Raw genomic sequence first — 26512 nt, 5'->3', positions numbered from 1 at the left:
TTGATTTCCAGTTCCACTTTTGCTTTCTTTGCCTCGGGAAGACGGTACGGGCGTTCTCGGACTACGACCCCGGGTTCAGTCACTATGTCATGGGCAACCAGAGAAGTCCTTCCGGGGATTTCGTCAACCACCTCCGGGACGGACGAGATAACTATCTCTAGCTCCCGCCTCTGTCGGTTATTTAAATTAGACCCGAAGTTAAGGGTATTACTTTGAGCAAAAAGGGAGCGGTGCTGGCCGGAGGTGGGATCAGGGTCCCGTTCCTTCCACGGTTTCAGCAGGTTCACGTGATATATCCGCTCTCTCGGTCGACGATTGGGTTGTTTCACCAAATAGTCGACGAGCCCCTTTCGCTCTTTAACTTCGTATGGCCCTTGCCAATGGGCAAGTAGCTTAGAGTGGGAGGTGGGAACCAATACCATGACTCGATCCCCCGGCTGGAACTCCCGGAGTGTCGTGCCACGGTCGTAGTAGTGGGCCTGTGCTGATTGCGCCTCTTGCATGTGACTTTTTAATATGGGTCGAATCTTTGCAAATCTATCGCGTAACTGTGCGATATATTCCAAAATATTAGTTGTGGGAAGGGCCTCTCCTTCCCAACCTTCCTTTAGAATGTCCAATATGCCCCGGGGTTGTCGCCCATATAACAATTCAAAGGGTGAGAACCCCGTTGAGGCTTGCGGGACTTCCCGGTAGGCAAAGAGTACGAGGGGGAGGAGCTGATCCCAATTCCTCCCATCCCCGCTGACCACCTTGCGAAGCATCTGTTTGAGAGTCTGATTAAATCTCTCTACTAAACCATCGGTTTGAGGATGATACACCGCGGTTCTCAAGTGCTTTATTTTGAGTAACTTGGCCGTTTCCTTGAACGTCTCCGAGGTAAACGGCGTCCCTTGGTCCGTAAGGACTTCTTTAGGGATTCCAACTCGCGCAAAGACCTCCATTAATGCCCGTGCGATTGCTTTAGAACTAGCTGAGCACAATGGGACAGCTTCTGGATATCGGGTTGCATAATCCACGAGGACTAATATATATTTATGTCCTCGGGCCGAGGGTTCCAGGGGTCCCACTATGTCGACCCCTATCCTTTCAAAGGGGACATCAATTAAGGGGAGGGGAACGAGAGGAGCACGGTCCCTCCTAGGAATTTGCCGCAGCTGATATTCCGGGCACGAAACACAGAAGCGGCGAACCTCCTCGTTAATTCCCGGCCAATAAAAGCGGAGCTTAATACGCTCTAAAGTTTTTTCGGTGCCCAAGTGGCCTCCTAGGAGATGGGCGTGCGCTAACTCACAAACTTGCCGCCGGAAAGTTCGTGGAATTAGCAGCAACTTCCGCACTCCCCCCTCGTGTTCACTGACCCGATATAATAAGTCATTTTCTAACACAAAGTGGGGTCCTTGTGGCATGGGCTGATTGGTGCGTTGGCCGTTGGCGAGGACTACTACATTCTTCGCAAACTTAAGGGAATCATCATTCCACTGCTCCCTTCTAAATGATGCCGGTGTTTGTCTGAATTGAAAGCTCAGATCTGAGAGAGGGTCCGGGCTGACCTCAAGGGGCGGAGAGTCATCCCGCTCTGGTGAGGTGCGGACTGATGACGTATTTGCCCGCGACGGGCCGGGAAGCTCTCCGTCCTCCTCGGGGTTTCCCATATCTCTCTCCACCGGCTGCGTACACGGTGTGGAGACAACCTGAGACGGTGTATTCCCATCGGTTACTAGGCCTAATTTTGAATAAGGCGAGATCAGTACTGCACCGCTTTTAATGTCAGACCAGTCCCGCCCGAGAATCACCGCACACGGTGGTTTTGGATGTACAGCCACAACGAGTTTTCGTAGGATCCCTCCGTGGCAGATGAAACACCGGGCGGAGTCATAGGCGCGGACATCTCCGTGTACACAGGTAATTCTGGTCTTTGTTTTTAACCACTGTCGCGGTAGTACATATCGGCAATCAACAACAGAAATGTTGCTGCCGGAATCAAATAAGGCTTCTACCTTGTGGCCATTTACTATGACCTCACCTTTATGAGCCAAAGCCAGGGGGTTTGAAAGCGCACACAACCCATCCCTCTCTCTCTCCCCTTACATTCCGCCTCGCCTCCGAGCGAGGACCGCGCCCGCGGGATCGGGGACTCCGATGCAAACTCCGGTGTATGTCGAGAGGGCAGTGTAAGAGGGACGTAATCTCTACGGCTTCTACTTAAGGACCGTTCCGCCCTCTCAAATTGCGAGGCTGCCCTCGATGTTTCTATGAGCTCAATGAGCTCGTTTATGTTTGCAAATTCTCCCCAGACCGGCTGGGCGAAATGCTCTGGCAGGCTATTTATGAACAAAAAGCAGGCTACTTTTTTCACTACCTGAAAGGTGGTACATTCAGCGGGCCTTAACCAGCCGGCCACCTCTTCCCATAGAAGGTCTAGCCGGTGGAACGGACAGCTCTCTCCTCTGAGAGAGCATAATAAGTCCCCATCGTATCCCCCATAGAGACCAGCCCACGTCTGTGTGTCCCAACGACACTCTCCCTATTCAATTGAGGTGACCCAGAAATAGACAAAGGGAGCGGAGTCTGCACCGGTTCTTTCCGAAACCCGAGACGCACTCCCCACCCGAAAGCTCGGCCCAGGTACTCTCCCACCTGGACATGATTCAGGTCCGGTCCCGTTCTCTTCAGGGATTCCTCCATCCTGCCGACTACGCCACTGTCAGAAGAACGACCAAAAGACATCGAGAAGGTTTGGGGCAGCCACCCATTTAATCGTTTATGGCTGCAAAAGCTATTAAATAACAGAGACATGTTCATTCAATCGAGTCCAAAACAGAACTGACTTCCAGGTAGCAAGATGGCAGCTTTAAAGGCCAGTAGCGGAAGTGATGTCATCCCGACCGGAACCAGAAGTGACGTCAGTGGCTGCCCCAGAGCCGGGTGGGATTTCCCTAGAATGGTCTGTAAAAGATCGAGAGGGAAAATTAGTGCACTCCGCCCCCCCCGGTCTGGCATGGAACTACCTGTATTTAAGCCCTTTAGCTGTCTCCTAAACACACGTGTGTGACAGTATGTATATATATATATATATATGTATGTATGTATGTATGTATGTATGTGTATATATATATATATATATATATATATATATGTATGTATGTATGTATGTATGTGTATATATATATATATGTGTATGTATATATGTATGTATGTATGTGTATATATATATATATATATGTATATATATATGTATGTATGTATATAAACTGCTTGCTTCGCTCTCCAACCCCTATGCGGGCACTACGCACTACATCTGCCACTTGCAACGAATTGTCCTTTGCTTTTGGATAAACATGAATATCAACTCTGTCTTTGATATCTCTGTCTTTCGAAACTATTATCGCTGACAATTCGTCACATGTTGGTTTATTATATATGCGAGCGTGATCTTTTAGATTTTTTCAGATAAACTTTGTGTAAAATGCAATACTTTTGGACGTATGGATTTGTATCCATTATTGGCTATACTGTAGAATTTCTAATATGCCGATCGTTTAACTCTTTCGATTCTGTGTTGCATCGCTTCTCTGTGATCATAAATATAAACCTGACATAATTGTGGTTTCCATTAAATTAAACTTGTAGTTGCTTTAATTGTTGCGGGACCACAGATTGTCATAACGTATGGTCCTAAATCGTGTAAATCTACATTTTGAGCATTGAATGATGCGAACATGAACAGGTTATTGCAGATTCAAATATTTTGCCTGTAGTGTTTGTGGATTTCACTTTCACCAAATGACAAATCTTTTATTTCTCACGGATACGCCTCTTCATTGGGAAGAAACAGTACTTTTTCCTGATGGCAACACAAATTAGATGATTTGCAAGTCTCCGACTTAAACTTTAAAGCCTTACAATATATATATTTTTTTTGTTCTTTATTTCTCCTTATACGATTTCTTGTATTAGGAATTTGTTAGTTTTCGCATACCCCTTGGGGTCAGAGCACAGGGTCAGCCATTGTACAGCGCCCCTGGAGCAATTACAGGTTAAGGGTCTTGCTCAAGGGCCCAGCAGAGTAGGATCTCTTTTGGCAGTGACGGAGATTCGAACCGGCAACCTTCGGGATACCAGTGCAGATCCTTATCCCCAGAGCCACCACTCCACCCAATATTATAATATCTACCTACTTCTGTCATATCACCTATGTCCATATATTCAATCTCTTTTCGCTCGGTTATTTCACCGAGTAATAATTTGCAATTCTTAGGGCTAATAGATAGATAGATAGATAGATAGATAGATAGATAGATAGATAGATAGATAGATAGATAGATAGATACTTTATTAATCCCAATGGGAAATTCACATTCTTCAGCAGCAGCATACTGATACAATAAATAATATTAAATTAAAGAATGATAATAATACAGGTGAAAAAAACCAGACAATAACTATGTATAATGTTAAATATTAACGTTTACCCCCCCTGGTGGAATTAAAGAGTCGCATAGTTTGGGGGAGGAACGATCTCCTCAATCTGTCTGTGGAGCAGGACAGTGACAGCAGTCTGTCACTGAAGCTGCTCTTCTGTCTGGAGATGACATTATTTAGTGGATGCAGTGGATTCTCCATAATTGATAGGAGCCTGCTGAGCGCCCTTCGCTCTGCCGCAGATGTTAAACTGTCCAGCTCCATGCCAACAATAGAGCCTGCCTTCCTCACACGATCTTTACTCTCAGTTTTTTGAGACTTTCGAATTTTACTACTTTCATAATCTCTAACCTGCTCTGTATGTGTATCATGCCAGCATTTTTGAACCTCATTACGACGTTCTACTTTGTCTTCTATTCTTTGTCTTTTATTTCAGCCCCCGCTTCGACCTGTTAGGATTTCAATTCCACTTAGTCCAGGCTGATTATAACTTTCCTTATTTTCCGAATTTGCACTTAGATTATTATTGTTCTTTTTTGAATTTTTTTTCTCTCCAACGCTTTTGGGCCTCTTTTCGACGCACTGCCACTTCTTCTATGCTTAGTCATTGATGTTTCATCGACAACGTATAAACTTATTGTCTAGAAAAGGACTACATCGAAGGAAATGAATAGATTATATGTTTTGTATTAAAATGAGGAAAATGTAAAAATTTATAAGAGCTGAGAGCACAGGAACTGTGTCTGACAATAGCATTCACACAGATGAGAGGTGAGTGGACCGTGGGCGTGATTAAATCTCTTGGCACAAAGTCTCATCTCACGGGACTTGAAATTATCTCTCTGAAAAAGTCTCATCTCGTCCTAGGATTTTTTTATAAAGTATAATCTATATATATAAAATTCTTTTCGCATTTGAAACGGAAATTACGTATGACCACCGGGGAACAGGAAAAACATTCTTAATAAACCTGATTCTTGCCGAGAGAGCGAATAGTGACATAGCTCTGGCTGTAGCGTCATGGGGAATTGCTTCTACATTATTAGATGGACGCCGTACAGCACATTCGGCATTGCAGTTACCATTAAACCTCGCTCACGACGAAAATCCAATTTGCAACATACGCAAGGGCTCTGGAAAGGCAAAAGTCTTGCAACATTCAAAGATAATAGTTTGGGATGAGTGCACCATGGCACATAAAAGAGGTTATGAACCCTTGAACCGAACAATGCAAGATCTCAGAGATCCTACCAAAATAATGGGAAGTGCTGTCTTTTTACTCGCAGGAGATTTTCATCAAACATTACCAGTTATTCCACGAGGGACACCAGCAGATGAACTCAACGTGTGTTTAAAATCCATGCTTCTCCCATAGTCAGTTATATGTCGCGTGTTCTCGGGTAGGTACACTAAAAAATGTATACATTTATGCACGTAATGGGCAAACAAAAAATGTATTATACCCGAAAGCACTGCAGTAGTACTCAATGTATCTTTACTTAAATGTTAATGTTTTACTGTTTAATAATTTATACGCTTCTTATACTGTATGTTGTTCAAATTCTTTTATCAAAATACCAGTAACGGCGCTACACTTGACTTGAGCAGTCATAGTATTCATCCTCTTTCTCTGTACGTTTAGCATTCGTTTGCTCAGAGGTTGATGTGCTTGCTGGTTGATGTGCTTGCACTCAGTGAGTGCAGCCACTGGGTAATCAGCTAGTATAATATATATATATATATTATATACTGTTTTTATTGTAATGGATGGTGTGCAGGATCTAGTGTCCCTTACAGGATGGACTCCCTTTCCTTTCCTTGCTGGAAGTCCCTGGAGTGGTAGGGCATACTCTGCCTTAGCCATGGTAGAAGGCAGCATTCCTGAGTCATTCTGGGAACTTTAGTCCAATGCGTTGGCCCTGTTTGGTTATGTGTGTACCTCCAGGGTGTGCCACGGGGATCTGTGAACCATACTTTGTGGGATTTCCACAAACCTGGAAGTGCGTCCTACTGGCCATGACCTGACACTGGAAGTTCCCCTGGGTCTCAGCTAAAAGAAGCCTCATCCAGGTGAGTCAGAATCAGATCAGGAAGATGGACAAAACTCACTTATGTCACTTTCTAAGCCTTTGTAAGGTATTTATGTCAATAAACCTTTTATTTGAACCTGGGATTTGCGTCTCTGCAGTTTTGTTTGGTGTTCAGGATAATGCAACACCCCAAATGGCCAATATGTTTATATACACATAAACGTATATACACACTCATGAAATATCTGCTTTCTTTTGAGATATATATATCCTTCTCTTGAGGTGTGTGTGTGTGTGTATATATATATATATATATATATATATATTGTGGTGGATTGCCGGCTTCCTTCTCCGGCCCTCACCCCCAGGCCGCCAGGAGGAGCTCTCCCAGCAGCGTGGACATGCCCCGAGTTCCAGCAGGGCCTCATGGACTATGTAGTTTTTATACACAGCCCTGCTGGATACCTTGGGGGCCACCAGGCGTCGCTGTAGGGGGGCTCGTAGGCTCGCATGTGCCCTATAACCCGGGAGTACGTCACGGTCACGTGACAGGAAGAAACGATGTGCTCCCGGGTTGAAGAAAAGGACTGTTTACCCTGACCCGGAAGGGAAAACGAACTGTGGACTGTTGAATGGGAACACCTCTGGGTCAGGGTGTATAAAAGGACTCTGGGAAGCCCAGTACACTGAGCTGAGCTGGGAGGAAGGGTGGCAAAGTGTCTGGGAGTGTGGAGGATTATTGATTGTTTATTGATTTATTATTTGAGTATTGTGGAGTGAAGGGTGCTTTGTGCACTTTATTATTAAAATAAATATAATTATTGGACTTTTACCTGGTGTCTGGAGTCGAGTCTGAGGGTTCAAGGGGTCACGGAGACCCTTAATCTATCACAATATATATATATATAAACAAACTGCTCAGAAAAATTAAAGGAACACTTTGAAAACACATCAGATCTCAATGGGAAAAAAATCATGCTGGATATGTATCTGATATGGACTGGGTAATGTGTTAGGAATGAAAGGATGCCACATTGTTTGATGGAAATGAAAATTATCAATCTACAGAGGGCTGAATTCAAAGACACCCCGACAATCAAAGTGAAAAAATGATGCAGCAGGCTAGTCAAGATTTCATTGCAGCAACTCAGAATCATACTCAGTAGTTTGTATGGCCCCTACATGCTTGTATGTATGCATGCCTGACAACGTCAGAGCATGCTCCTAATGAGACAATGGATGTTGTCCTGGGGGATCTCCCCCTAGATCTGGACCAGGGCATCACTGAGCTCCTGGGCAGTCTGAGGTGCAACCTGACGATGTTGAATAGACCGAAACATAATGTTCCAGAGGTGTTCTATTGGATTTAGGTCAGGCGAGTGTGGAGGTCAGTCAATGGTGTCAATTTCTTCATCCTCCAGGAACTGTCTGCATACTCTCACCACATGAGGCCAGGCATTGTCGTGCATCAGGAGGAACCCAGGACCCACTGCACCAGCATAGGGTCTGACAGTGGGTTCAAGGATTTCATCCTGATACCTAATGGTAGTCAAGGCGCTGTTGTCTAACCTGTAGAGGTCTGTGCGTCCTTCCATGGATATGCCTTCCCAGACCATCACTGACCCACCACCAAACCGGTCATGCTGAATGATGTTACAGGAAGCATAACATTCTCCATGGCTTCTCAAGACCCTTTCACATCTGTCACATGTACTCAGGGTGAACCTGCTCTCATCTGTGAAAAGCACATGGTGCCAGTGGTGGACCTGCCAATTCTGGTATTCTATGGCAAATGCCAATTGAACTCCACGGTGCCAGGCAGTGAGCACAGGGCCCACTAGAGACATTCACACCAGTGGCTTGCTGTAGGTCATTTTGTAGGGCTCTGGCAGTGCTCATCCTTTTCCTCTTTGCCCAAAGGAGCAGATACCGGTCCTGCTGATGGGTTAAAGACCTTCTATGGCCCTGTCCAGCTCTCCTACAGTAATTGCCTGTCTCCTGGAATCTCCTCCATGCCCTTGAGACTGTGCTGGGAGACAATGGCACATATTAATGTGCCATCCTGGAGAAGTTGTTCTACCTGTGCAACCTCTGTAGGGTCCAGGTATCGCCTCATGCTACCAGTAGTGACACTGACTGTAGCCAAATGCAAAACTACTGAAAAAATAGTCAGACAAGATAAGGAGGGGAAAAATGTCAGTGGCCACCACCTGTTACACCATTCCTGTTTTCGGGGTTGTCTCATTGTTGCCCCTCTAGTACACCTGTTGTTAATTTCATTAACACTAAAGCATCTGAAACTGATTAACAACCCCCTCTGCTACTTAACTGACCAGATCAATAGCCCAGAAGGTTCATTGACTTGATGCTATGCTCTGATTAAGAAGCGTTCCTTTAATTTTTTGAGCAGTATATATACAGTACTGTGAGCAACAAAGTAAAAGTTAAAGCTCTAATTTTATTAAATCTATTACTCTAAACATAATCTGTGCTGTTGAGAAGCTAGAGTCCCTATAACCTATTTCCTAAAATAAGCTATGACACAAATTTACACTACAAACATTTGATTGTGTTATAGGTTATAATTTTTAAATGACAACCAATACTATTTTTTCAAGAGGAACCATATTTGGGAAAGAAAGGTTTTAGAGTGCAGTAGATGATACAAGATGATTGCTCAGATTTCTTCAGTAGTTTCATTTGTTATACATTGAAACACTTTTATATGAATCTTTATTGATTTATTTCTATTAATACCATGCCTCCAGCTCTGTAGAGCCACTGGGAATCTGAACCTATCTCAACAGCTAGAATTATCCCCATATGAGATACAGAATGACAGATTACACACACACACATACATTTTGAGACTTGGCCAAATCAGTCACTTGGATTGTGAAAGAAAACTCAGTTCATAGAAAACTACACACATACATGGACACACAGGGAACGCACACAATTGACAGATTGGTCATCCCAGGAAAGAATCAAACTGGGAACCACAGTGCAACCCTGTTTTGACTGATCACAATTCAAAAGTCTTGATTACTAGGATAGTAGGCTGTAATATATAATTTACTATTATGCTGTTCCTAACAGTTTATGCAGAATGCATATGTGTTTGTCAGGATAAATAATAATGCAAAAATGACTTAAACATTTGTAATTAGTTAGTTATTCATGTGCTGTGTTTTTTAATAAAAAGATGCTGATTTTTTTTTTCAAATGCACTGAGTTGTTTTCATGTAATTTTCAAAATGGTTGTTTACTGTGTATATTAACCTTTTTCAATCAAGTGACTGTGTGAGAGTGGACTGTGACGGAGAAGTGTCTCATGCAGAGCTGGTTCCTGCCTTTAGTTAATTGTTCTGGGATAGGCTCCAGCTCTGTTTAGCCATGTCACGGACAAAGCTAATTCAAACAATGGATGGATAGTGCCTACTCTTTTGTATTTGTTTCAGAGACATTAAACAAAAAAAAAATACATAACTCCTCAGCTGCCTTAATAATAATTCTGTCGCTTAGGTACTTTGTTTTCCTTTTTCCTAATTTATGGAATGTTTCTTAATAGTAGAAATTGTTTTCTGTTAAATGAATTACAAACTCAGCACATATTGGTACAGACATTTCTATAGTCATTTAGTTTTTCAAGTTCCTTGCGTCTTCACAGAAGATTCTCCAATTTGATGTGTTGAAAGGGTCAAAAGCCCTAATCCACAATTTTATATTGTATGCCTTCTGAATATATATTTGTTGATCTAGTACAATCTTTCACTTCTTGATGTTTTTTCTGTCTGTAGGCAAAGGATAGTGATGAAGATGATGAAGTTGCAGTCAATGTGGATAGAGACCGCTTTATGGATGAATTCTTTGAACAGGTATGTAGCAAGGAAAAAATTTAAATAAATCAGTGACAAAGTCCTCTAAACTGTTGTTGCAGGAAGCCAGGGGCTCATGATTACTGTTTTTATCTTGGTGTAAAAAAAAAAAAAAATCTTTATGTGGGTTGCCCTTCAAGCAGCTATGAAACCAGGCGGTTGAGAAGCTTTTTCAGTTGGAGATCCCATTGTTGTTCTGCCCTTGCCAGAATCATCTGTGTTGGCAGGGAGACTCGTGTCTGCCTCTGCACTTCTCCAGCTGATTTCTATCCCTCGAGAGTTATAATTATCTGCAGTGAAAAGAATCTTGTGGAGGCGTTTGTCTAAGAGTATATCACACCAAAATTGTTGAACTACTTCTTGGACAGGGCTGACTACATTAAAAACCATAATGTGCAGGCTTCAGTGGCAGGGCTCAAGTATTATTTGCTGTTATCTTCATTGGATTATTTTGTGCTGTTTCCACTGGCAATCTGTTGTACTCAGTTTTTTGACTCTTATTACCCAGGAATCCCTCATTCCGGTTTCCACTTGATTTTTCAGCTACACCTACTCTTTTAACTCTCTAACTCTAATTATGGTTGTGAATAACTCTGGGATAGAGGGGACAACTTTTCATTCTGAGATTTTGCATTAAGACTGAATTTAACTTTTACTTTTTTTTTTTATTTTTATCTGACACCAATATACACCAATATTTTTAATAGAGACTTTTGCTGAAAATGTTTCAGAAACGATATCAGTATACTCTTTTGCTTTCTTTTTAACTGGACCTCTGGGTTAGTAGATGCAAAGGACAAATGCTAGTATGTAGAGATGGGAGTCACTACTACTGTTGAACTGGAGGATAATGGAATATCATTGAACAAACACAAGTTCAATAACTATTCAGACAAATGGAAAAACCAAGAAGCAGACAAAGACTTAGTGAAGTGTAGGCAAAGAAGAAAAATCAGGTCAAGCTAAAACCTTTAACATATGGCGCAAAATGAAAAGAATATTTTAAAGAACACCAAAAATAGGTCAAAAATATGGTGAAAGTGGAGACAAAAATGAGAAGTACATCTCAGTGCTTTAGTACAAAGCTAGAAATGTGTGTTATTACCTGGTGGCTATGCAAGCCAATTAATTTATCTATGTCTGTGTAAAAATTCACATTTCAGTTAATGCTTTTGATCACATTCCTGAATTTTATTTACATATTAAAACTCAAGAGATGCTGCATGTAAGCCTGTGGACGTGTTGTGAATAAAGCTTAAATGGAGCAGCGTACTCTCGCAGTGGAAAAACATTTTAAGTCCAGAATTAGTATTAATTAATTTAATAAATAAAAAAGCTGTCCTTCATTCATAGAGGCAAGTCGAGATATGACAGTGTGTAACATTAACACAAGCAGTCAAGTGTGAGTTTCATTACTTTTGGCAAATGAAAGGGGTACATTGTCTTAAGACATATTTTTGAATTGATATACTTTAAAAAAGAAGTAGTGCAGAAACATGCAAGAGCATCACCCTGCCTTTAGTTTTGTTAAAGAGCTACATAGCACAATTGGTGTATAAACGTGGGATTATCAAAAACAATTTATAAAATTACATCTGGTCCTTTTTTCATGTCGCATTTAGCCTCTAGCTATGTCCTGCTGATCGCCATTGCCTTTTTTTTTGCCATTTTTCTGCCGCTTCTCATTGCACCTTATTTATACCACAAGGAGAACTAATCTGTATGCTGTAATACATTGAATAAAAACGGAAAACTTCTCTCAGACAATATCCTGGCTATACAGTAAATGCATGCACAGACGACCTAGACAGTGGTAAATTCTGGCCGAACTCTACAACCCTGATTCACTTTACAGGAGGAGGAAGAGGGTTTGGCAATATTAATCTTAAACATCTGAGGGTGTCATATAAAATTAAATTAAGTATAACTTCAACCACATAAACAGGACTTTTAATTGAACAGTGTCCTGTACTGATTTCCAATAAACTGCTTGTCCCATTATTTATGCAATGGGATCCAGCACCTAATCAATCTTTCTTTTATAAAAGAGGAGGAGGAGGAGGTTGGGAGCACAGCTGCTATTAAAGATCAGGCAATTTATAAAGAATTCTAAAATTCAAAACCACAAATGTAAAATATGTGATGAATCACAAGAAGAAGAAACATTGAAAGTACTGATAAAACAAATTATAATAAAACGCGGACTGAGCATACAAATTATATAAACATTATCAACTTGGAACATAATGATCGAAAACAAATGCACACACGTACTGTATCATGGATCTAAAAGAAAAAGCTGCTTCTTTGATGTTTTCTAAATGTTAGGTGTCATAGGCCTTTATGGACAGAGCAAAGGACAGCGTTTCTGAGGCCAGGAGACAGGACTTAAGAACCAGAGTCAATTTTTTCTGTATTCATTTAAATCGTGGAAGTTTCTGTAGATGAAAAGATTTTGGTGCGTTTCATTCTAAAATAACTGTGAATTAGTGTAGCATACATGTAATGTGTAATTTGAAATATTTAAAACACTAGCGAGTTGTTTTACATTAGATATACAAAATTAATATTAAATTTCCATAATACTGTTGATTGGACTTGAAGGCATAATATTAAAATGATGCAATCTTCTAGTAAAGAAAACAGCCTGACACCACTTGTTCACACTAAATATTCAACAGCTTTGCAAATTTAGTAAATATTTACATATAACATCCAGAGATGCAGTGTTACCATTGATTGGTGGGAAAAAAAGATGAAGAAATTTTTAATATAGTAGGTTGAGCATAAAGAATTACTCTGTGTAATGTACTGAAAGTGATGTTTCTTTAGTGTCAAGTGACAAAACTTAAAGGCACACTAATCTAAATAATCACAAAACCAAAGTACTGTAACAACATGTAATAAAAAAGGCAGGGATCAATACCATGGATTCCAAATATCAAGAAGAAACACAAAATCAAAAGGCAGGAATCAAAATAAAAAATGCAATTCCAAAGCTTTTATTTCCTCTGTATTTTTGTCTGAATTACTGCTGGAGGTGACATGCTGCTGCAGTATTAGGTGTCCCCATCCCTTCAGACTCTACATAAGGGGACAATGAAAAGAACTAGGAAAATTAACATATACCGTGCCTATAAACATTATTCACTCCTCTGGAATTTTGTACATTTTATTGTTATACAACATTTAATCACAGAGGGTTTCATTTGGCTTTTTTTACACTCTTTAATATGTGGTCTAAATCAATTACAAAAATAAAATATAAATAACTGTTCGCATAAGCATTTGCCTCTTTAAAGTCAGTGTTTAGTTCAGTTGGCAGCAATGACCACCTTCATAATAATAATAATTCTTTACATTTATATAGCGCTTTTCTCAATTCTCAAAGCACTCTTCACACAGGGAGGACCCGGGAAGCAAACCTGCAATCTCCTTACTGCAAAGCAGCAGCACTACCACTGCGCCACCTGTGAGGTTTGAGTCTGTGTGCACATATCTCTATCAGCTTTGCGCAGTGGACACTTAATTTTTCCAGATTCTTCTTTGCAAAACTGCTCAAGCACTGTCAGGTAGAATAGGGATCATAGGGGGTCAGCGTTTTTCAGGTCCAGCCACAAATTATCCATTGGAGTGAGATCAAGTCTCTGACTTGAACACTCCAGAACATTAACATTATTGTTTGTGAGCCATTCCTGTGTAGCTTTGCCTTTAGATAGATAGATAGATAGATAGATAGATAGATAGATAGATAGATAGATAGATAGATAGATAGATAGATAGATAGATAGATAGATAGATAGATAGATAGATAGATAGATAGATAGATAGATAGATAGATAGATACTTTATTAATCCCAAGGGGAAATTCACATACTCCAGCAGCAAAAAATATTAAATTAAAGAGTAATAAAAAATGCAGGTAAAAAACAGACAATAACTTGAATAATGTTCAACGTTTACCCCCTCTGGTGGAATTGAAGAGTTGCATAGTTTGGGGGAGGAATGATCTTCTCAGTCTGTCAGTGGAGCAGGACAGTGACAGCAGTCTGTCGCTGAAACTGCTCCTCTGTCTGGAGATGACACTGTTTAATGGATGTAGTGGATTCTCCATAATTGATAGGAGCCTGCTGAGTGCCCGTTGCTCTGCTACGGATGTCAAACCGTCCAGCTCTATGCCAACAATAGAGCCTGCCTTCCTCACCAGTTTGTCCAGGCGTGAGGCATCCTTCTTCTTAATGCTGCCTCCCCAGCACACCACTGCGTAGAAGAGGGCACTCGCCACAACCATCTGATAGAACATCTGCAGCATCTTACTGCAGATGTTGAAGGATGCCAGTCTTCTAAGGAAGTACAGGCGGCTCTGTCCTTTCTTGCACAGAGAATCAGTATTGGCAGTCCAGTCCAATTTATCGTCCAGCTGCACTCCCAGGTATGTATAGGTCTGCACCCTCTGCACACAGTCACCTCTGATGATCACGGGGTCCATGAGGGGCCTGGGTCTCCTAAAATCCACCACCAGTTCCTTGGTTTTGCTGGTGTTCAGTTGTAGGTGGTTTAAGTCGCACCATTTAACAAAGTCCTTGATGAGGTTTCTATACTCCTCCTCCTGCCCACTCCTGATGCAGCCCACGATAGCAGTGTCGTCAGCAAACTTTTGCACATGGCAGGACTCCGAGTTATATTGGAAGTCCGATGTATATAGGCTGAACAGGACCGGAGAAAGTACAGTCCCCTGCGGCGTTCCTGTGTTGCTGACCACAATGTCAGATCTGCAATTCCCGAGACGCACATACTGAGGTCTGTTTGTAAGATAGTCCACGATCCATGCCACCAGGTATGAATCTACTCCCATCTCTGTCAGCTTGTCCCTAAGGAGCAGAGGTTGGATGGTGTTGAAGGCGCTAGAGAAGTCTAGAAACATAATTCTTACAGCGCCACTGCCTCTGTCCAAGTGGGAGAGGGATCGATGTAGCATATATATGATGGCATCTTCCGCTCCCACCTTCTCCTGGTATGCGAACTGCAGAGGGTTGAGGGCGTGTTGGACCTGTGGCCTCAGGTGGTGAAGCAGCAGCCGCTCCATGGTCTTCATCACATGTGATGTTAGAGCGACAGGCCGGAAGTCATTCAGCTCACCAGGACGTGATACCTTTGGGACTGGGGTGATGCAAGATGTTTTCCAAAGCCTCGGGACTTTCCCCTGTTCCAGGCTCAGGTTGAAGATGCACTGTAGAGGACCCCCCAGCTCTGATGCACAGACCTTCAGCAGTCATGGCGATATTCCATCTGGACCTGCTGCTTTGCTGGCACGAAGTTTCCTCAGCTCTCTGCTCACTTGCGCTGCTGTAATTGTGGGTGGGGATGTCTCTTCTATGTTGGTATCAGCAGAAGGATGTGTAGAGAGTGCAGTACTCCGAGGTGAGAGTGGGTTAGGGTGGTCAAACCTGTTAAAGAAGATGTTCATTTGGTTTGCTCTCTTCACATCTCTCTCGATGGTGGTACACCGCTTCGAGCTGCAGCCAGTGATGATCTTCATCCCATCCCACACTTCCTTCATGCTGTTGTTCTGCAACTTCTGCTCCAGCTTTCTCCTGTACTGCTCCTTCGCCGCTCTGAGCTGGACTCGGAGTTCCTTCTGCACACGCTTTAGCTCATGCTGATCACCGTCTTTATGCTTGGTGTGGTTGTCCTGCTTGAAAATAAATCTTTTCCCAAGGTGCATGTTTCTTGCATTATTAGTTTCTTGAGGAATTCCCCTGTATTTTGCTGAATTCATTTTACCTTCTACCCTCACAAGCCTTTTAGAGCCTTCTGTAAAGAAGCATCCCTGCTGCCTTATGCTGCCACTACTATAGTTCAAGGTGGGGATGGTGTCTTTTTGATAAAGTGTAGTGTTCAAGCTTGGTGTTTAGTCTATTGACCACAATAGTCAATTTTGATCTCAACAGACCATAGAAGATTCTTCCAGTGACATCAGAGTCTCTCAGGTGCTTTCTGGCAAACTCTGCCAAGGTGTCCTTTGTGTTTGTTTAACAATGGCTTTCTCTTTGTCACTGTATCATAAAGCTGTGACTGGTGTAGCAACAATTGTTATCTGCACATCCTTCAGTCTAAGCCACTGTAGCTCAGTGTAACATCATAGGACTCTTGGTGACCTCCCTCACTAGTCCTCTTCTTGCACAGTCACTCACAGTCACTGATATGCACCTCTTTCCATTCCTTAATGATTGATTTAACTGGAGTCCAAGGGATATTCACTGACTTGGATGTTTCCTTGCCTCCACCCCTGAGTTGTGCTATTCAATCACCTTTTCACAGAGTTGCTTGGAGTGTTGTTTTTTCTTTATTCTGTAGGTAAGCCACTATAGTGACCACAAGGTAAGATGCATGTATACTACAGTCAATTAAAACCACAAACAGGTGATCTTTATTGAAGTAATTATGTGACTTCTAAATCATGTAGCTGCACCAGTGAAGTTTTAGGTTTGTCATATTAAATGGTTTGTTTTTCTGTTATATATTTGTTTGGCAGTGTCACAAAAGTCAATTTAAATCCACTGTATATAATAATAAAATGTGAAAACATCCAAGGGGATGAATACTTTTTATAGACACTATATAATCCTAACATAATGCAAAAATTTAAAAATAACCAATATATACCATATTTAATAAATAAAACAAAATTAAAATGAAAATTAAAACTTTAAAAATTAAAAATGGCCTGCTCCTTAAAAACATCTGCCCTTGTGAATTGCAATTGCTTTTGCATAGCTACTGAACGTGTTCTGTCATCTACAATAAAGCATACCTAAGCAGCCTACCAGTACTTATCCAACACACAGTCATCATACGTTAAGTGTTTACCTTTATTTATTCTGACTTCATCTCTACTCTTAAATTTTCGCTTGAGCCTTATTTTGTTTTTGACTACTTATGCTTTTCTTGTTTTTTTATACTGGTTTACTGACTTTTGCTTGCTACCATGTGACCATACAGAGCTGCTATGAAGAAAATATTAAGTGAGCTGGAAAACACTGTTTAGCTCTGTTTGAATTATTCTTCTGTCCCTTTATGTCATTAAGCTTTGAAACTCTTAAATATAGAAGCACAACATATAAAGAAGTCATACAAACTCCTTTATGTGAGGCTTGCCCTTAGTCCTACTCATATGTTAGTTATTGCTTGTGAACACAAACTATGCAGCAGTCATATTATGTTAGATGCATAAAAAATGAAAGCACAGCCCCTTGTGCTGTGCTATAGCATTGTGTCACACTAAATTCTTGTCAGTTAAACCCTCGCCCCAAAACAGTTTCCCACTATTCCCAGTGGACTGCTAATAGGCAGTGGACTTTAAATGACACTAGAAAGCTACTTTGGGGAAGAACCCAGAACACATTCCTGGATCTGGACCTTCTGTTAAAAGTCCTGGAACTATCCCAGAAGATCTTTCTATGAATTCAAGTGAGAGGTCAAGGTAACCACTTTCTGCAATGCCTTCCAGTCCTTAGCTGAACTGCTGCTATACCAGCACTCCATGCAGCCTGCCAGGATGGACTCTACAGTACATTTACTGGAGACAGTCGGGTCCTCCTCAGAGGGCTGAGAAAGTACAGTCACTAATGGGCCTTTTTGATGATCATTGTAACACATTCTGTGCACCTGTGATCATTGGTGATAGTAACCCATGGGAATTTAAAATAGTTGACTCTTTCCACTGCCTGCTCCCCTTTGTAATTGGGGGTGTGATTTACCTGCTGCTCCCTTATATCAGTAATCATCTTCTTAATCTTGTGGACATTTGGAGAGAGGTCATCAAGTCTTTGAGAAATATTAAGTATCAATAAGTTTAACTTTGTGCAGCTTTTCTGTAAATTCGTTGGATGCAGCAAAAATGTTAAAACGTTTATTCTTTAATTCAATGTGAAACCTCAAAATGACAACCAAATTCCATTTCTAATTTTTCAGTGATTATCTTATCCTGCACCTGCAGCAATTCTTTCTTCAAAACGTGTCTTTGGTAACGGATAAGGTCACTAATAGATGGTTGGTTTCTCCATGCACTGGAATCTATATACTGTATAATTGCATAAATATTCTCTAAACACTAGAATCGGACAAGATTTCAGCTGCTGATAATGGATTTATTTGGGATGATGTTTGTATTGGGAGAAGAGAATACATCTTGCTCTATTTTTTTCAGTGGCCTAACAAACATGTTTCTCCACATACTACAGACTTTAAATTATATTTGTGCAACATATTAAACTAATAATAATATGGGGTCTTTTATGAAGCCTGCAGGAAGCCTGGTTTAACAGGATATAATCAATTCTGCACCACTACAAACTTTTGTTAGCAATGTTTAATTTCAATTTCAATTTACTCTTGTCAAGAATATTTCCACTTATAATCCTAGCATGCAACAAACAGTTATAAGTAGGATATACATTTTTTTTAAAAGTAATCAGGTTCTTAAAGCATCTAGATAATGACAAAATAGTTTTGTCAGCCTACTGTTAAAATAGTTTTGTCAGCCTACTGTTAAGCCCTCTGCAATGTACGGTTGTTGAGGTAAACATCAGCAGAAAAACAAAAGATCTGATACATACACTCCAAGGTCCCAACATAACATTAAAATAGTGGTGAAACCAAATGCTACTGCAGACCTCTATGATAAAAAAACTGCTTCATTTATTTAAAAAGTCATTTGGACAGCTTAACAGCAACTAGAGCAAAAGTCTTCTCATATAAACACTCAGAGCATGTGAAAGAATTGGAAACAAAAAAAAATCAATCTCCCAAATCCCACAGTAACAGTTACAGTTTCAGCTTTTGATTTGTACTTACACAGAGCTCTCTCTGAAATACAGACAATGCCATTTTGTAAATCACACATGATGAAAGGCTAGTCCCTCCAGTGTATTTCTTTGCTGGGTAGTGAACCGACATATGCTTCATGGCCATGCTCTTTTTTCTTTTTCTGGCATACCATCTAATGACTGTGGCATGGTAGATGATTCATTGCGCAGAATGGTCTTAGCAAGGATGTGGAAGTTTTGACCTGAACTGGTGATAACACTGGGTGGTGGAACACTTTGAGGCTCTCTTAAACCTTAGATATTTCCATAGAAGAATAGGCAGCAGCTCAAGCATTAATTGGGACTTGGTCAATTTCAGGGTCTGAGGTTACTACAGTTATTAAAAACCGCCATGGTAGCAAGACCACAACAGTGGAAGAGATGTTGAAATCACTAGATACGGGTGGAACGTCATGGTTAATATGCCTCTTAAGTGCTGAGTGGAAGGAGAGTAGAGGATACTTTAAGTCTGGCTGATTGAGCTATTGGTCCACTTCTTTTAAAAAAAGTGGACATAAATGGTTTGTTCCTGTTACCAAGAAATAAGATGGCTCTCTGGGCTACTGTACAGAGATTCTATATTTTAGTTGAATCTCAGATTGAATGTAACAGTAGACCAAGACCTAGTCCAACTTAACATGGATATATTTGGAAATACATTTTCTTTAATTAATTTTGGCCTTCCATCCACACTGAAACAGTGTTTTTGACAGCCAAAAAAATCTTTTTGAAAACATGTGGATGGGTAAAATAGAGCTTTCTTGAAAGTGCTAACATATGATTTTCAAGTGATTAGGTGCCTCGTCACATGATCCACATCAAAGTGGAGGACAAGTTTTAACTGTAGTGCTATGTATTGTCTATTTTGATTGCTTGTTTGAAGTTAAACATTATGTTGTCCACTCTACAAGTGTCTCTGCGTAAAAGACAAAGAACTTTATATTCACTTCTTCTGTGCAGCGTTCAGAGTAGTTAGTGGTGCTATCAATTATATTGTGAGTAACATTTTTGGATGAGGCCTGAACGATCCCGTACATGGTGGGACTATTCTGTAAAGGAAATGGCTTGGTTGAAATGATGTAACACCATGTATGCCTTACAGGAAAGATTTACACATTTTTGCCGAGTCATTGTGGATGATAAACAATTTGAAAATGCTAATATTGACTGAGAACGTTTGAAATGTAAACAGCGTTTTCAAATGTATCCAGGTTAGAGTTACCTAGGCCCAATTCTTTCTCCTTGTACAGATATTTGAGGGTTCATTAAGTTTTCCAATCTTGTTTGTGTGTTTTTATGGACTTACAAAAGGCTTATAACTATGTAATGTTCTGTGGGAGGTGTTATAAGGATATGAAGTTCTGGGGCTGCTGCAGTCTTTTTTTTTTTTTTTGTTCTGTGAATTTTCAGAGAGAAAGTTGTGTTTGTATAATTGCAACTAAGTAAAATCTTAGTTGTAAATTGAGTTTTCCCATCCCAATGAAACCGAAATAAGATCTTCCATTTCAGAAGCAGTAACATACTGTTTAGTATGATCAGTGTCCTGTACTCTGGGAATTGGAGTGTACCATGACTGGAATTCTGTTACACCTCATTTACAATTCTGGACTCAATTCTATATGGTCTGACTAGTTTGGCAGCTTCTGGTACCAATGCACCCTCCTGAGATGTGCCTTTATGTAAACTGATGATGCATTAGCTTCCAGTGATTTTCTAAATGTCATTCTTCTGCAGCACTAGAATGTAGCTTATAACCTAGGCATCTGTCTTTGTCACGCCTGAAACAGGTGACACCCCAAGGCTGGACTAAGACAGCTTCACACTACCACTCTCAGGGTACTTCTTTTCTGATAAATCTTGGAGATAACTGACTCCATCTATCCCGCAGCTTTTCAGATGTTTCCTGACCATTTCATGAAACATTGCTCAATGTAGGGCTCAATGGTATACTATGGTTTTAAAAAGTCTGACGGAAGATGCATATACAGCAAATCATGGATGTTTATTGAAACAGCAGAGTAAAAAATGTCACCTAACCTAATGCAACAAACAACATTGGGTAGGACACCATAGTTCAGCTGGTCTCTCACTGTTTTTGTCTTGCCAATTCCTTCTTCTTTAAAGTACTCCAGTATTTTTGCACAGCTGTCACAAGGAATTTGGTTTCACTCAGTTATGTTAATGTGTAAAGCATATTTTGAGAACAATAAAATGACACTATGGTTTGGTGCTTCTTTAATTTTCTTCACATGCAAAAAAATGAATGAAATATGCAATCTGTAGGTGTAAAAAGTGCAATAACCCCTTACCTATCTCAACCCAGCTAGTGAGTATAGATTGCTAGTGACCCTCCTAGTATCTCTCCAGACTAAAAATACGCAAAATTGTTTAAAACTATTGTAGAAACAGCATATTTATTTTTACTTTAAACATTATATGATTAAACAATAGAAAACTCAGAGTATTGAAAGAACTAGATAAAATAAGAACCTTAAGCCTCACCATGCCAAAAGCATTTTGTCTCACCCCCTCTCTTCAATCCCCTTCGGTCTATGAGTCTTTACCCCATACTCTCCCACATTCTTAGAATCACCAAGCTCCATTTCTGGGTCAACTCCAGGCCAAGCTGTGCAAATACTTCAAGAGAAAGCCTTTTAGTGGCTCACTGTGTCTCTACCATTCCATAATGTTTAAATGGCCTGCTTTGCAGGGCAGTCCTTTCAAGCAGGATCCTGTACTGTTGATAATTAGTTGTTTAGGTAATTACTGGCTCTCTGCCAGCACTTCCTCACCTCACCCTTAAATGACCAACATTGTCCCACTTCCCAGTATAAACCACAAGCTGTCAACTGTTTGTGAGGCATTCTTGTGCCTTCTTTTCAGCCCTCATTTTTTTCTCACACCCCCAGAGTATAGGATCACACACCCTTGATAAGTGCTTTGTGATCTGCTGTTTAGTCCGGTAGAGAAGCCAAAACTTAAAATCGACAATTTTCACTCAAAACTCAACATACGGTATCCAAGGACATGAAGCATTTCTAGAAAGAAATTGATCTATGTTCCTCCACATTGCTGACAACGACTGACCAAAACTGGTATCTCTATCATTGGCATTTGGAGCCAACAGCATAAACAGGCGAAATGGTCCATCACAGGGTACTTCTTAAGAATATCCATTAACAAGAGCTGTCACATAAGAAATACGTATTTGTGATGTGGGAGATTCATACAGTAGTATCTGGGGAGAAGCACATAGAGGCATTGCAAAAAAATCAAACTCTGTGCAGACAGTAGTCATGTCTAGGATCAAATCGAGTGTCTTGAAGCTTCAAGTCAGTGGCCCAACATATTGTGGCTTATTTGGTCAAGGGGTCAGTTAATTTTTCACACTTAGAGTACTGGGTTTGCATACTGTAATAAATAAGAAATAAATACTGTAAATAAGCATAAACACTTTGTGTTTATTGTTCAAGTAGGGTTCCCTGTATCTAGTCCAGTGTTAGGTTTTGCTGTAATAGCTGATAATATTCAATTTATTTTAAACAGAGCACACGTTTTTTTTCAAGTCACCTTAAACAGCAATAGTTACTGTAATACAGAAGCAAATATGGTCTACATAATCATTTATTTATTTAATTAAATAAAATATACCTAAGAGCAAGTGCATACACATAGCATAGATTATAAATCACACCTGGGTTCAAAGGACAAGTTTCCTTTAATCAAAATAAATTTCCGTTCTAAAATTAGACCGTTATCTACTTTGATTTTGCTTTTTATATACTAATTTATGAGTTTATTTCCTTTTCTATACTGAATATTATATTTGTTTCATTGAGAGTTTTTCTAGCAGACTTCAGTGTTGTTGGTAATGCAAGTTTTCTAATCCTTTGAATATATGATTTTAAAATCGGTGGAGTGTGTCTAATTTTTTACTCACCTTATTAATTATTTCTATCCATCTTCTGTTGAATGAGAATGACGAGTTTATATAAACACCTTTTAGAGAGTTCTTCTCCTAGGTTACTTTTGCCCCTTTTGTATTTATACTTACCTCCATTTTATATTTTGCATTTGTCTGAATACAAATAAATTTATATTTCCTATTTCCTCAGTATTTGCTGTTTCTTCTATTTAGGTTTCTTCTGTAAACCTCCCAGGTTTACCCATTTTATTGGAATACAAGCTCATTAATGTAAATTAGAAAGGTTAATGTCTTAAGAAATATCCCTGAGGGAACTCAACTGAAGAGCAGCTTGAATTCTAATTTTGTAATTACTCATGGCTTCCACTTTCTGAAATAATCTTTCATGCAAAACAATGTCAAATACTGTCAAATCTAAGTGAAATAAGTTGTATGCTTTGCATTTGTCATGTACTTCCATTGTCCTTAGCAGGATAGTTTGATTAAATCTGTCTTTTTTAAACCAAAGTTGATTGTTGTTTTGAGCAGCTTCATAAAATATTCTCCCGTTTTATTTCTGATTGTGGTCTACATAATTTTGCACATTTAAGGCTTATTAGTGTTTAATTGCTTCAGTCTGTTTTGTTTTTAGTGAGAACTGAATTCACATTTACAATTTTACAGTCATCATGTACTTCTCTCAAAGTGACAGTTTAAGTATTCTTAATGCTTTTTATTATTAATATTTTTCATTGACTTTTTTATTGCTTTTACTTCCCCCCTAGCATTACATTTATTTTTTTCTTATGGTACTGTATATCTTGGACAAATATGTAATTTTATGGCCATTTCTGTCATTTTTAATGTTTTTTCCCTTTTAAAATTAGCATTTTCTTACTGCAGTCTTTATGTTTGTTCAGTCATCTGCAAATTTAGATGAAGAGTCTCTCTTTTTTAAACCATTTTGAAAGGGATTAGCTGAGGATACAAGAACAATTTTTTCACCCTGTGATTAGAATCTGTTAAAGGGTGTGATCAGTGACTAAAGTGAATAATAAACAGTTAAGATATGGCACATTTCACTGTGAGGAAACAGATGACTTCTGCTCCCTACCTATCCTACTTAGGAGAAGAACCTTTAAGTGAATCCCCTTCTTCAATGGTTTTTAACATTACAGCTCCCAGTACAGCTTGAGACATGAGTCTCTGGACAATAAAGACATAATGGTTGTTATACATTGGGCCTGTTTAAGTTCTGAAATAAAGATTAATTATTTGGGCACAATTCTGTAAGAGTCTTTACCAATTCAGAGAAATGCAGGACACATCTCATATATTACCCATTGATTTATTTGGCAATCCTAGACATTTAGCTTCTTTAAAAAAAAAAAGAAAACTTTTAGTGATTTTTTTTTTTATGTAGACCTGCTGCTTGCAGGGGGCAATGTACTGCTACTAGATGACATTGTTCTTTTCTGGTGCTGGATAAAATGATTATGTCATAACAGTATTATTGGACCATAGCAGTCTCTTTGACAGATGTTGAATGTAAGCCCTGTGAAGATCAAAAGGAAGGACGCTGCTGTAGCAATGTTTACTAGGAGTACTGAGCATGGATTTCTTCATTGTGGACTCTATCAGAGAAATATTCCAATAATATTTTAGTCATATCTTTGTTTTTAGGAAAAGGGCATCTCTATGCTTCTCGATAGGGCCGGACTCAATTTTATAAATGTGGTTGAGTTTCTTGAATTCACTGCAACATTTCCAAGTAAAATCTAGTTTTGGTAAGATTATGACTGGACGAGACTGGGGATTTTGAGTTTCTTTCTTTAATAATTCATATGTTCTAGCTTGGCTCGTTTCTGTTCTGCTAAAATTAGCAGAAATAATTTGAACTGAAGATGAATTGCAAGCCTGGAAATGCATTAAGTTCTAAAACCAGAAAATCAAGCTGATCTTCTGTCAAACCAAACCTAAACCAAAATCAAAACCCTAAATCACAGGCAAAATAGTATTGCCAAAGAATAAAATACCAGGAAACCTAATTTAGAAAAACAGAACAGTAAATTTTCACAGTAATTATCTGTCAGTCTCAGATAAAGTGTAAATGAACAGCACAACCTTTATATTGTCGCACTGATCACATAATAGGCCACGATCTCCAATAGTAGTGATTAATATAGTGAAGCATTAACAACAGACATCACAAAATGGCGGTATCCATAAAAAGCAAATAGGAGTCAGAAAAAGAGGTAAATAAATTGTAACAGTATTAAAATGAAAGCGAAACAACTATACTTCAGTCAATCATCATTCCTGATAAATTCCATATCAAAGAGAGAATAGCAGTATTCTTTAATATGTTGACTGGTTTCTGTACTTTCAGCAGCTGGGCTATCAATTCAATAGAATTTTATCAGTTTCAATCAGTGGAGTTCCAGAAATTATATTTTTGGGTTTCAGAACAGCTTGGACTCCCATTTCCCCACTAAACATGTGAAATGGGCTTTGTGATGGGATTGCATTTATGCAGCAACTTTCTTTAGGGACCTTTTAAGAAGAGGCAGCTTGGAAATTATAAGTGTATATAACCAACCAATAATCACTATGAATAATATCCTTGCATAAAGGTGCTGTCTCTCATCCCTATAGGTATGGATAACAATCATTGTTTTGGAGACTTTTTTATCTCTGTCTTCAATGATGGAAGAACTACTACCTAAGTCATTAACAGCTTTATAATGTTATCCATTTATCTTTATATTGTCACACTAGGACCTTCTAAGTTTGGAATAACCAGTTTAACACAGTTGCAGTCCATAGCATTCTTTTTTCTTTGGCAGTATGAGACCCTGCACCTGGGGTCTCTGGACTTTTAGAAGTGGACTGGCTCTGGGAGATGCCAACTGGATGCATACAGCTCTGGTAGCTCCAGTCTTTGTCACTAACTCAGGAGTATCTGAGAGGCAGACATTACTTCTTTAGTTTTAGCTTTCCTACCAGTCCACCAAATCAGGTAGGCATGCTGTTGCACCGACCTGTAACAGAGTCTAACAAACTGTTCTGCAATGACCATCTTATCTATTCAATCCCCTAAGTTGACCCATGGTTCCGTCAATTTGGCAGCACCAAATGAAAAGCATAGACCCCCTCTCAAACTTCCGTATTTTCATGATATGGTGTTTGTTTTAAACTTTAAAAAGTTAATTCTATGTCTAAAAAATATATTTGAAGCGCAGTTTTTTTTTGGGGGGGGGTGGGGTGAGCAATCAAGGGGTACATTTGTTTTTTAGTCATATGCATTTTAACATTGTTAAAAATAACACATTCTCCCATTTTGTTTTCCTTGTGGGCACTGCCATTTTGAGACATTTGCTATGACAGATGCTATGCCATTTCCAAGAC

General features: G+C 39.7%; 1 protein-coding gene across 1 annotated transcript in view; it reads left to right on the top strand.

Annotated features, from left to right (window-relative positions):
- LOC114655882 (syntaxin-1A) overlaps positions 1-26512 on the top strand; it is a 414537-nt gene that overhangs the window by 97798 nt on the left and 290227 nt on the right. Inside the window, exon 2 of the mRNA XM_028807166.2 lies at positions 10256-10333. Within this exon, the coding sequence (XP_028662999.1) occupies positions 10256-10333 (78 nt within the window). The remainder of the gene's footprint in view (positions 1-10255; positions 10334-26512) is intronic.

Source organism: Erpetoichthys calabaricus, chromosome 8 (genome assembly GCF_900747795.2).
Source record: "Erpetoichthys calabaricus chromosome 8, fErpCal1.3, whole genome shotgun sequence".
In the NCBI taxonomy this organism is placed as follows: Eukaryota; Metazoa; Chordata; class Cladistia; order Polypteriformes; family Polypteridae; genus Erpetoichthys; species Erpetoichthys calabaricus.
The sequence above is the reverse complement of the archived record's forward strand: the minus strand, read 5'-3'. Positions and strand labels throughout refer to the sequence as shown.